The sequence below is a fragment of the Artibeus jamaicensis genome, unplaced genomic scaffold (assembly GCF_021234435.1).
Source record: "Artibeus jamaicensis isolate MK-2021 breed Jamaican fruit bat unplaced genomic scaffold, CSHL_Jam_final scaffold_916, whole genome shotgun sequence".
Taxonomy (NCBI): domain Eukaryota; kingdom Metazoa; phylum Chordata; class Mammalia; order Chiroptera; family Phyllostomidae; genus Artibeus; species Artibeus jamaicensis.
Genome location: NW_026522059.1, coordinates 54,411,474 through 54,425,356, shown reverse-complemented (window position 1 = coordinate 54,425,356; position 13,883 = coordinate 54,411,474). Strand labels below are relative to the sequence as shown.

The 13,883-nt window shown below is 32.4% G+C and overlaps 1 protein-coding gene across 3 annotated transcripts in view; it reads right to left on the bottom strand.

Moving 5' to 3' along the window:
• Positions 1-13,883, bottom strand: part of PRKDC (protein kinase, DNA-activated, catalytic subunit) — a 220,451-nt gene that overhangs the window by 153,732 nt on the left and 52,836 nt on the right. For all 3 annotated transcript variants that reach the window (XM_053660916.1, XM_053660917.1, XM_053660918.1), the window contains exons 22-27: positions 12,672-12,778; positions 8,837-8,927; positions 7,879-8,042; positions 7,020-7,172; positions 3,054-3,161; positions 313-539 (exon numbers count right to left, since the gene is read on the bottom strand). In XM_053660916.1, coding sequence (XP_053516891.1) covers positions 313-539; positions 3,054-3,161; positions 7,020-7,172; positions 7,879-8,042; positions 8,837-8,927; positions 12,672-12,778 — 850 coding nt within the window. The remainder of the gene's footprint in view (positions 1-312; positions 540-3,053; positions 3,162-7,019; positions 7,173-7,878; positions 8,043-8,836; positions 8,928-12,671; positions 12,779-13,883) is intronic.

The window sequence follows — 13,883 nt, the reverse complement described above, 5'->3', positions numbered from 1 at the left end:
TCATACTGTGTTAGATACTTGGTTCTGGTGCTCCAAAAACATACTCATACTGTAGGGTGTCTTTTGTTGTATTTAAAAGACTGCTGTGGTATTATGTTTGTATGCATTTCTCAGGAGTTTGAGCTTCATGACCACAAACTGCACTTTATTATTGTTTTAATCCCCAGAAAACAGTATTGCATCCAGCATGCACATACTAAATACCTGATATATGAATACATGAACACATAAACACCAAGTAACTTTTCCAAATCAATACAGATAATGTGACGAACTTGTTTTACACTCTCTCCTCTTATGTGGCTTACTTACCTGAATTCCTTGTAGATATTATTAAAAGCAAGTGATGCTCCTAGCCTCTTGAAAGCATTGGGGTGAAGTGCAAAGCTGTACAGTCGCTTGAAAAGCGATTTGGTGTTTACTGAACTTTTCTCCTGCTGCTGTGGTGTTGTCTGCTTAATGGACCATTTAAGGAATTCTCGAATACACCGACCACAAAAATCTCTCAAAGTACTGTCAATAGGGTCCACAATTCCATCCTAAAACAAAGCATAAAATAACAAGTGAATATCCTGGTGCACCTCTAACTAGAATATGTTATAAAAATTTATAGCACTATTCAACAAAAAATAAACTCTAATAATACCAGTATGTCTAGAATCTAAATTCTAATAATTTCCTTTTGACATAACACTTTCTTTTTAAAAATCCAGAAACTGAAAAATCCATTAAAAAGAGGAATACTTTAATAAGTAACAACAAAGCAGTCTTTCCTTTCCCTGAAGCAACACAATGACTGCATCCTAGAAATTTTTGTTGATTCGACCTTATAACAGTATCTGAGATGCTTTACTTATTGAGGTTAAAGAGAATAGACCCTTGGCAGTTCCAAAGAAATTGTACTGCTACATAAAGAAAAATCACATGGAGATTTGGTTTTGAAAATATAACTTTCTATAAGGGCAGTCTTTATAAAGGCACAATCTCTAAATACCCGAAAAAACACCTAAGGAAATTTGAATGCTTTTTGTTTCCCATAGGTATTATTTCCTCTCAGATTTATAGAGAAAAAGTTTAACTTGAAAAAGTACACTGAATACTGATATGAGGGAGTACTTTCTACCTAACATCCCCAGATATTTGCTACATGCAAATCTTTGATTACAGTGTTGATTAGAATTCAAGATGGTAGTAATCTATGGAAATGTGAAGAGGTGTTATTTACCGCTGATTCTCAGAGTAGAAGTATACAATGTATGTGTTCACATTAGGAAAGAAACAGTTCTTAATAGAAGACATGCTCTTTCACTGGAGTGCTAATACTGCCAACTTTCCTCCTTTATCTTTTCTTTCCTCAAGTGTCTCATTATTTGTTATCATTATCTTACCTGGTTTCTTTCTGAAGCCCTTACTTAAACTACTTTCAAAGTTCAAAAGAGGAAAAAACTAGCTAAAATTGAAACTTCAGAATAGAAACATTAGAATAAATCAATCTGAATGCAAATTAGCCAGAAATTAAATTTAATTTAATATGCTTACTTGAAGTTCAATATACACAAAGCTAATCTATGATAATAAAAGTCAGAGTGGTAATTTCTAGGTAAAAGGCAGTTTATACTGAACTTATGTAAATGGGGTCACTCTGTACCTACTTTTTTGTGTCTGGCTTCTTTTATTCAACTTAATGTTTTTGAGACTCATCTAGATATTACATGTGTCACTAGTTCATTTTTAATATTGCAGTGTAATATGAATATAACAGTTTATGCATTCATTATTCTGTTATTTTCAGTACTGAGCTTATTATAAAGCTGTTTTAAACTTTAAAAATAATTCAATGTGTTTATTATAGGCAGGATTCACTGGTAGATAGCACAGAGAAATGAACCATAAATATAATTATGTCACCATCCAAATAAAAGTGTTCAGTAACTTCCCACAACATGCATCTATCCAATAAGGGTCACCCCAAGAGTGAAAGGAGTACTATCAATAATTATATACACAACAGGCATAATCAGGACTATTGTGGACAAACTGGAATGTATGTTCACCCTACCTACAATGTTCTGCTATTTTGCTTGAATACACCTTCCCAGCCCCACCTTGCACAATGTTCCAATGCAAGCAAAACTCAAAACACCTAATTCCTCACGAACTCACCAACCGCCTAATGCCTTTATTTTCTCTGTCTAGATGCCCTTGTTAAATTCCCTGTTTCCTCTGGCTTATCTCAAACTTAACAGAAAGTAACACACAGATTCAAACTGGAATCAATTTGCAAAAACATGAAATTGAAGGACTTTGTTTAGACGAATTTACTATCTGTTTAACTAGCTTTTGACTCCAAGTCAATATATGGTAAAATAAAAATTATAGGTTAAGATGATGGAGAAAAATCAAGTAAGATGACATTTAGTGGGTCAAATTTAAAGTTATTTGTACAAGTTCAGAAATTATAATAGAATAAGTGTCAAAAGACACTAAGACTGTAACTGACCTCATTTTTTCTACCTTTAATGCATCTGTGACCAAATCTTAACATTCTACCTCTAAGGTCTCAAGATAGTTTTAAGTAAATGGTGAACTGCTATTTCTATGGTCCTTTAGTTGTTGAATATGAATGCATGAGAAAACTAGATAAGCTCAAAAAATCCTTTTACTCTAAAGTGAAGGTATCTTTTGAAAGAAGGGTACCACAATTCTGATGAAAGAACATTTTTACTCCTTCCACCCTCAACCCCCAAACACAGCCTTAATATAGATGAAGTTTGTCAAATTTATAACCATTCTCCCCAAAGTCAGAAAACAAATAAAATATGAATATTTGCTTGCAGATGTTTAAAAGCATCACTTAAGCAAATAAATATGGTATGTTGATTATTAAAATGCCATTTCACCAATTCTCTAAAACAAAAGAAAGAAGATAATATGATTCAGCTAAATGCTGTTATTTTGGTATCTTGACTGGTAACTTTGTGTAAAGAACTAAATATACATTAAAATATAACTAGTCAATGGGAATAGCAGGAAATAAATTAGCCATTACTCACCAGTATCGCTTCTAGTAAGGCGACTGTATCCTGACTTTCAAATTTCTTATTGTTAGTGAACCAGTGAATCAGTTGCATCACTAGCGGCTCATATAGTTGTCTTGTCACCTGAATAAAAAATACTAAGAGTTTATTTTCTTCATGTTAAAGTAATTTTATACTGGAAAAGAGTTTCATATATGGCAGAGGCCAAATTAAGTGATTATACTACCATGGTTTTATTAGTTTCCTTTTCTAGTTAAATTCTATAGCATAACAAGCAAATTCTTTCCATTTTCTCTTCCCTCAAAGTTCAGCAAGGAAAAATACACAACTCACTGTATCTAAGTAAAAGGACCTTTCAATTTGAAAATTTAAACTGGTCCTAAGGTATCACTTTTTTCTTCAAAAGAATTATACTGTTTTATCCTTAGTACATAAGACACGTTTGTACAACTACACACATACAACACACACACACACACACTCCTTAGCAGAATTACAGAAAATGTAGAAAGCCATTCATCTACAATCTTATCCCCACTAAGGTAAACACTGTTGATATTCATAAGTGGCTGTTAACTTTCAAAATATTTTATTTATACACATTTAAATGTATCTATATACATGTATATACACATACATGAGTGTAAAAATATACTTTTTTGTAACCACATTTCCTCTTAATTTTGGACATTTTCCTTATAAATACATAAGCTCTATCAATATTTTTATTAGCTACCCAATATCTCATATATGGATGCCATGATCCAGTTACCCAATTCTTGCTATTAGAACTGCAGGTATTTCTAATGTGTGACTGACAGAAAGAAATCAGTGAAAAGTCTTACACACACTACTCTGGGTACATCACTGGGAAGGAAACTACTGAGCAAGGGGGCTGCAGGTCACTGAGCCTTCTGCTCTGCCTGCAGAGAGCGCATGCAAATCTACACTCTCACCAGCCAGAATTCACACGGCCCTTTCCCTACGTGCTTGGCAATATCAACACTGTCAATTTTTAAAATACTTAACAAGAGCTGAAAACATTATCATTTTAATTTCCTTCTTTTTACTAAAAAAGCAAAATATTTTAAGTTTATTGGCCATATTAACTTCTTTATAGCTGTCTATTTTTGCTCTTTATCTATTGCCTATTTTTAGATCTTATATCTTAAGTAGAATATGCAAAAACATTTTTCTCACAATGTGTATGTTAAAATTGTGGGTTTTGTGCCATTCGGTAGTTTTAAACATTTGTAAAGTCAAATTACCACTATATTAGCATATTTCTCCTACATATTTGCCTTGACTATCTCATAGGAAAACTTCCCTATTCAAACTTTATGAGAGGACAATTTTTATATATATTTTTAATGTAATAACAAAATCTATCCAAATCAAATTTTGTAAAAAAAAAAAAGAAAGCATTTTTGAATGCTATGATCCTACTTCAAAAATAATAAAACAAAATAGACACACATTTATAAAATGTGTTGGGGAATAAGAGTGAGAAAAAGGTGACAATATGGAGTTTCATTTTTAGCTTCACTGTTGATATATTAAGGTATTTTATCAATGAAAAAGACTATCCCAATCAAGATACAGACAGATGCTATAAATTCATTAATTTTTCTAAAATATATTTAGTTTGTTTTTCCCTCTAAATCTTTTAAATTTGAAATTATTTTTTCATGTTAGTCAACTGGCCTAATATGATTTTGTAAATGATCCACTTCTCACTAACTTAAAATGTCCTTTCTACCAAATTTACCATCTTTATGCATGTACGGATCCACTTCCTAACCATCAGACACTCCTACTAAATTATCTGTGCAGTAGTTCAACCCTGTTATAATTAATGTGGCTTCTTTTTAACATCTGTTAGGGTAAGACTCCCTTCAGTACTCTACCCTTTCAAAATTTTTCTCAGTTAGGCTCAACCAATTATTCTTTAAGAGTACTTTTAGGTTCAAAACGAACTTACTTGTTGTGGCTATTTGCTGGAATGCTACCAAACACTGACTGATTTAGGAAGAACTGGCAATTTTTCTCAACATTGATTCTTCTAACTTCTACAAAGCATATTCATTTTATATTCATAAAATATATGTCTGGAATATGGAAATTTATTCCTAGATTATATATGTATATATAGAAATAGAGATACATGAGGTTTGTCCAGAAGGTACCCAGCTGTGTAATATGAAAAATAGAGACACTTATTGAAGAAGATACAGGAAACACTGTACTTAGGACAATGACATCTCACTGCCCTTTAAAATGGACACCTTGGCACCTCATACAATTCTCCAATCCCCATCAGGTGCCCTCCTGTATCTTCCTGAATCTTACTGATGGTCTGAAATATCTTCCTTATCAAAGGTGATTTTAGTTTTGGGAAAAGCCAGAAGTCACAGAGTACCAAATCTGGACTGCAGAGGGGTTGAGTCATCTGGGTAATTTGATGTTTTGCCAAAAACCTCTGCAGTAGACATGATGCATGAGCAGGAGTCTGGTCATGATGAAGCTGCTGATCACCAGCTACCCATAGCTATGACCTTCTGAATCATCTGAACAGTTTCTACAGAGGAATGTTCAACCTTAACACAAAATTTTATGCAGATTTGTCGCTCTACTCACTCAATTATTTTGAATATGATGGTGGCACAATACCCTTGCTCACTCGACAGTGTCTACCGCCCCCACTGACTAGTACAATGAAGTCATCATTGTTCACGCATGTGCATTCCAGTCCATTCTCCTTGGCTGCTAGGTTACATAGATGTCGTGCAAACCATTCTTGTTATACTAACAATGGCTGCACTTTTTCCAGACAGACCTCATGTGTGTATGCTTATGTGTCTGTGTGTGTAAATTCTATTATGAATGGGGTGTTGTAAATACATTTTTCATGTGGTCAATAGTAATTGACATATGTGAAGATACTGATGTACAAGAATTTATCAGCTTCCAGCTTTATTAATGCTTAGAGTTTATCAGTTAATACCCTTGAGATTTCCAGACTGTTAAAAAACTGTATTACGAATAATAATCTTTGCTCCTTTCTTTCTAATGTCCCTACCCTCAGGAAACTCACAGCCTGAGTTGAGAAGCCCAGACAGTAATCACTGTAAATAATAACTAAATGTAAGTGAAGCTATACTGAGCAACCAACAACTCCAAGCCATGTAGGCACTGCTCCTGCAGGTCCTGGAGGCATCTATAAACAGGCCACATCACGGTTCACCAAAGGCTCTGCCCAAGCCAAAGCAGAAGGCAGCACTGGTGCTTCAGGACTGGGGGTGATTTGGCTGTGATGGTCAGGTGAACTATTCCTAGTTTACCAGGAGCTAACAAATGCCCCTTGGTCTTCTACAGAGAAGAGCAATGCTTCTGAAATCCTTTCTGTGGTAAATTTTCAGTTCTAACCAAAAATCCTGTTAAATCACAGTGCAACTCAATACTGCTGGATTGTATTCATTCATATATATTGAAGATTCTTCCATTTACATTTAGGAGTTTTTCATTTTCTTTTTTATCTGTGCACCCTAATATCAGAGTTATGCAAGCTTAATAAACTGAGAATTCTACTGTTTTCTGTTTCATGACATCAGTAAGAATTTGTCCAGGAATAGGCCATTTGCCAACATTTCCAATCTCTTTCATGTCTACTGTGTGAGTCCCTACAAGTGAGGGGCAATAGTTAATTCAGCTTTAGATGCCTGGACTTAACCCTAACCAGAACGGCGATTCCCAAACTGTATGGCATGTGAAAAACCACCAGGACAACCTTAAAAAGTCACAATCCCCAGGTCAAATTCGTGAGGGATGAAATCAGAGTCTGAGGTAGCAGCTAGGCAGCAGCATTTTTTAAAAAGATCCCTAAGGTGATTCTAATGTGAAGCAAAATCTAATGTTCACTGAACTAGACAGAACTTAAAAAAATTTTTTGCAACTGTTTCTGATTCAAAATCAACCACTTACTTGATCTACATCACATGCAAGTTGAAGTAGCACAGGAAAAGTCCGCTTATAGAGTTGGTACATGGGTGGGGAGTCCTGACCACCTTCGGGTATTTGAGTGGCTTTTCCCAACATAAACATAACCATGCTATGTAACAGTTCACAAGCTGCAACCTAAAATAGGCCAGGAGTTCAAGAAAGTTTATTTTTCAAGTTAACAAAAGAAGAACATTTTGAAATAATACTCAGTTTAAGCCCTTTTAAAAACAACTATCATACCAAATATAAATTAACTGGAAGAAGCACTTCTTGTTGTATAAAATGAATGCTTTTCTATTCACTTTGATCTTTACTCAAGAGTTCACTGAAATTTAGAAGATTCAGATATTGAGACTAGTACATTCATAAGAAATATATTTCAGTGCTGCCATATTGCAGAATTTGCTTCATTTGTTAGCACATTTTCAATTATGACTACTTTAATGAATATTTAAAGCATTCTAAAAATTTACAAATTAAAAGAAAAACCTGAAATTATGTTTCTAGTCTTCTTGGTTGAGAAGATAATCAAGCACAGATTGAAAAATCAGTTTTAAATGCCCTTTGTATTGCATTTTCTAAGATAAAGTTTTGGGTATATTAATGTTTTGCTGGGTTATCATCCAGTAAGATGATTTATGATTAACTTTTATTTATCAATGACATTTACTTCTGATAATTAAATATTACTTAATACTTAATATGTAATTACTATATTACAGAAAATGTAAAATTAATAATATTGGAATGGATGAAATATATTATTTATTTCCTAACAAAAATATGTCTTAATAACGACGGATTCTAAATAATGAGTGAAATAAATTAAAAGCACAAGTACTTTAGTTTGTCTGTCACTAGCTGAAAGAGCTAGTTCTGTAACCCGAGGCAAGAATATATCCAGGTAAATGACAGGCTTCATGTCTTTAAATGGTACTGCAAAACTGAGTCTTTTTTCTCTATCCCACGCTACATATTTCTTCATCATTTCATCTGAGGATGCAGCTGTTAAAAAAGATTAAGAAGAGCATTTTCTTCATTTAAAATCATTCTAATACCATTTCATTAGTGAAACCAGAGTTCTTTGTTATAGTTTTAAGTTAAGCACTTTACTCATCATTCCTTTTTTTGGTTACTTCACACATGTAACTACATTACAAATCACTGTTATACTCTTTTTTAATTTAATTTGAAGTAATATTATTTTTAAGTAAGTCTAACAGTCTGGGATGTTGAATTTTCAATTTCAGTAAAAACTTAAAGTAGTCTGTGGAAAAATGATAAACAATATTCTTATTAAAAATCTCTTTATGACACTATTTTCCTAACATAGTCTGTAACTTCTTAAAATAACCAAAAGTCACTATTATACTAAGTATAAAATTTCAAAAGTAAAAATAAAGATGAATTCTTACTAAACAAAAATGTTAATTCTCACAAAAAACACTCTTTAAAATATCCAAATACTAAAAATACCAGGCTTAAAAAATTCTGACTTTGAATTTCTGACATAATGTTTAATATAGAAAAGCATTCAAAATAGATTGTTTTAAAACAAAAAAATACGTTTAACATTTCAAACTAAGACATTTTCCCTAGTATTATACTGAATAATTAATCAGATTGCTTGGGTACAATCAAAGCAATTCATTAGGCAATTATTCTTTGTAATCTTATTTGAAAATATGTAAATCACATATAGGAACAAATATCTGAATATATGAGGATCTGCATACATCTAAATTCAAGAACAAATATATCTATAGAGGTATACTTATTTTAAAGAAAAGTTTATTTACCTGTTATAAGATTTTTGCTTACTTTTCCTCCTAGAGTGCCAAGCATTTGTACTACTCTAATCCTTATTTCTTCTAAGGACAGTGCTTCATTCTGCAATTGAAAAATTGCATTACATGTGATGATAATCAAGTTAAAGAGAATTATGAGAGAAGAGAAAAACTATTTTAAAACCTCCTCTATTGTTAATGTTTCCCAATGGTTCATTATATCCTACACAGTACTGCTGTTAATTTTACTGCAAACTCATGAAGTCACATCTCTTCCAATTTTACAGTTAAATGTCCATTTCCTAGTCCAGAGTTTTCGCAGAATGCTTCATACCCTTAAAATTTGATACCAAGGATTCTGCAAAAGAGCTTCAATACTGGTCATATTTCTCAATGTTTATCTAGCATGATCTATATAGTAGATAAATGCATTAGATAAATATTAGTACATATAAATCATAATTTATCATAAATATGAATACATTTATCATATTGGATAAATATTGAAAATATGATAAATATATTAGATAAATGTTGATAAATTTAATTCATTATTTTATTTTAAAAAACTTAAACCCATTACGTGTTAACACATGAAATATTTTTAGGAAAAGTAGCTATACAGGGTAGGGCAAAAGTAGGTTTATAGCTGTGAGTATGCAAAACCCCAAATTTATTCTTGTATTATTATTCATTAATTAATGTATTATATCCATATGAATATTTGTAAACCTACTTTTGCCCCACCCTGTATTTTCCAAATAAACAAAAAACCTTAGGAAAATGGAATTCTTTAATTGCTTTATTGTCTGGCTCAACAGAAGACAGTTCTCATGTTATTAGGGATACAGCTGGAAGGTAGAGAAGGAGGAAATAGTATTTGATATTTCTTTCAAATGATTGGATGATTATTCTTTGATAGTACACAGAAACTAAGCAAGTGGTAGTTTCTTAGAGATTACAGTGAGAAAACTGAAACTTTATGAAAAATATTAAATACCCTATTACATTAAAATCCACTGGTTTATCTTGTACATTGAATGGATTTCTTTTACTCATGCATGGTCTGATGACATAATATATTGAGCATCTGAAGTTACTGGTACTCTGGATTATTCAGATCTACCAAATATTGACCCAATTCATTATATATGAAAAAAAATCACACTTGGTAATGTTACTACCAATGTCATTAGAAAAATCTTTTTTAAGTATTTAAGAGCTGTCAAGCTCAGTGATGGTTACTAGTTTTCCATCACCAGCTTTAAAATTTTAATTTTAACTTTCACATAACTGCTTAGATTTTAATTTTAACTTTCACATAACTGCTTAGATTCATATAACTGACAAGAAATATTCTCAGATGTTTTCTTTAAAGTGACAAGTTCACTATTTATTCATAAAAAATATCTGCCAAATACTGAATTGCCAGTATGCCTGTCATTTGTTCTTTCAAATAAATTATGTTCTTGAAAAAACTGGCTACTGTACTTGAAAGCTCACAGAATGCATCACATAAGTGCTCTTCCCGAAATGACTGTCACACTTTACTATGCAACAGGTTGCTTTAGGCAAACTCTGCTTCACCACACAGAATATGAAACAGATGTGTGCTCAAGAATCAAGATTTAATAAAGGGCTAAGGAGCCAACAGTGTTACCCATCATTACAGCACAGTACAAATGTCGGTAAGTAAAAAGCTGTCCTAGGGAACAGAGATGGTGTATCTGTAAAGAAATTTTATTTGCAACACTGAAGAGAAGCTCAAATACTTTTACCTTGTTTCATGTATGTAATAAAGTGATTTTTAAAAATTAGACAACTATTTCTAATTTCATTCAAGTCTCTCAACCAAAACACTGTAAAAAATAATGAGGGAAGAGTTTACCTTAGAATTTGCATTATCAGTTCTAGACAGTAAAATTTTTTCAAATTTTTATAATACAAAGTAAGAATAATCAAAATAGCATGATATTGGTAGAAAAACAGACCAACAGAACAGAATTGAGAGTCCAGAAATAAACCCACACAAATGGGCAAATAATTTTGCAAAGGAGCCAAAAATATACAATGAAGAAAAGCCTCTTCAATAAATAGTGCTGGAAAAACTGGAAGACACATTGCATAAGAATAAAACTAGACTATTTCTCACCATACACAAAAATTAACTCAAAATGGATCAAAGACCTAAATAAATATAATAGCTGAAACAATAAACTATTAATACATAGCAGATAACATAGGTACAAAACTTGTGGACATTGGTCTTACAGAGGGTTTTATAAATTTGCCCTCAAAGGCAAGAAAAGTAAAAGCAAAAATAAATAAATGAGATTATATCAAATGAAATAGCTTCTGCAGAGAGCAAAGAAACCATCAACAAAACAAAAGGACAACCAACCAAATGAGAGAAGATATTTGTAAACAATACCTCTAATGAGGGATTAATATCCAAAATACATAAAGAACTCATACAACTCAACACCACCAACAACAAAAAACAATCCAATTAAAAAATGGGCAGAGAATCTGAACAGACACTTCTCCCAAGAGAGCATACAAATGGCCAACAGATTATATGAAAATATTCTCAACCTCACTAGCTATTAGAGAAATAAAAATCAAAACTACAGTGAGCTACCACCTCACACCTGTCAGAATTGCTATCATCAACTTAACAAGGAATAACAAGTGTTGGAGAGGTTGTGGAGAAAAGGGAATCCTCATTCATTATTGGTGGGAATGTATAATCACTATCGAAAACAGTATGGAGGTTCCTCAAAATATTAAGAACAGAATTACCATATGACCCAGCAAGCCTTCTTCTGGGTATCTGACTGAAAAATTTGAAAACACTTATTTGTAAAGATACATGCACTCCTATGTTCATTGCAGCATTATTCATGGTGGCAAATACATGGAAACAACCAAACTGTCCTTCGATAGAGAATTAAAGAAGATGTGGTACATATATACAATGGAATACTATTTAGCCATAAAGGATGAAATACTGTCACTTGTGACATAGATGGACATTGAAAATATCATGCTCTGTGAAATAAGACAGAAAAAAGTCAAGAGCCATATGAATTCACTCATATATGAGATATAAAACTGTAAACAATAAATGAGCAAACAAGATACAAAATCTCATAGACAGAGACAACAGCATGGTGGTTATCAAAGGGAAAGAGAGGTGGGGGAAAGAAGCAAAAGGCAAAGATGGTTAAATATGTGGTGATGAAGAGAGGTTTAACTTTGGGTAGTAAACAACAAAATGCAGTACACAGATGATGCAATTACAGAATTCTACACCTGAAACCTATATAATTTTACTAAACTGTGTCACCCCAATAAACTTAATTCTTAAAATTTTAAGTTTTGTAAATTTTAAATTTTACTTTATACTGTTATTTTCCCAATACTAACTCAATTTTGTCTACATCATTTTTCCAATTACACTATATGCCATGTCTGAAAAAGTCAACAAATTAACATCAGAAAAAAACGACATGAATTACAATTGACAAAATTATATATTTAATGTCCAATCGGTAAAGAAAATCAATCTTACATTAATATCAGTATTCCCACTGTTTACTGAATATGAACTAACTACTTTTTATTATCCACTAATTATACTTAAACAGGAAAACAAGATCAAGACAATAAACCAAACAGTTCATTTAGCTACATTTTTATTGCTAAAAATATATTGAAATTATTTCTATACTGCATTTTAATTTATATGTAAGTAACATTTTAAATGAAGATTTTTCCTATTCACAAGCATTAGAATCTGACCTTTGCATGATTCAAGGTAAAGAAAATGCAAGGGATTTCTTACTGATAAAGTGTTCTTTGTCCTTTTCAGATGCTTTAACAAAACTTTATTAAATCCTTTCTGGGCAACCTGAGAAAGTGTTGACACTTCCCAGGTATTCTTGTTCTCATCTATCAACAGAAAACAAACATCAATTTTAAAAAGCATTCATTTACTTGATGAATACTAGGGTGAACATACTGTATTACCAAATGGAGACATTAAAATCCTAATTTTTAAAAGATTTAATTTATTTATTATTAAAGAGAGGGGAAGGGAGGCAGGAAGAGAGGGAGAGAAACATCAATGTTTGAGAAAAACATTGATCAGTTGGTTGCCTCTTGCACACCCCCAACTGGGCATCTGGCCTGCAACCCAGGCACGTGCCCTGATCAGGAATGAAACCAGTGACCTTTCAGTTTGCAGGATGCTGTCAAACCCAATGAGCCACACCAGTCAGGACAAAAATACTAATTTTAATTATGACTGAAAATTACATTTTTAGAATGAAAATATATTAATAGTGGCTCGATTTGTCTTAAATATCATTGCCTACACAAAGAAATACAGTTCCTTGGAGAACCATATGAACCAGAGATTGGGCAGAAAATACACTAAAGTAATAATCAGAGGTGGTGGGGCTTCAGGAAAGAAAGTTACATACCATAATCCAAATTTTATATAAGCTTATAATTATTTTCAAAAAATATTTCTCAGCCCTGGCTGCTGTAGCTCAGTGGATTGAGCACAGGCCCGCGAACCAAAAGGTCGCTGGTTCAATTCCCAGTCAGGGCACATGTCTGTCTCTCTTTCTCCTTTCCTTCTCCTCTGTCTATAAATAAATAAATAAATAAATAAATAAATAAATAAATAATCTTTAAACAAAATTTCTCTACATAACAACTACACAACTATCCAAACCAGGACACTGCCCTTGAGACATTACCCACATTTAATCCTTAGTCCCATTCAGGATTCAGCATTGATCCTAAGTTCAGAATCACCATTACATTTTGTTGTCTATCTATTTAGTACCCTTTACACTGCAACGGTTCTTTAGTCTTTCCTTGCATTTCATGATTTAAACATTTTTAAAATTATATTCTAGTAATTTTGTATACTGTCCCTCGATTTGGGTTTGTCTAATGATTTCTTGTGGTTAGAGTCAGGTTATAGAAACCTGCTCCAACATCCTACCAGCTCCTTTATTAATGACATACTTAAATAAAATCTTTG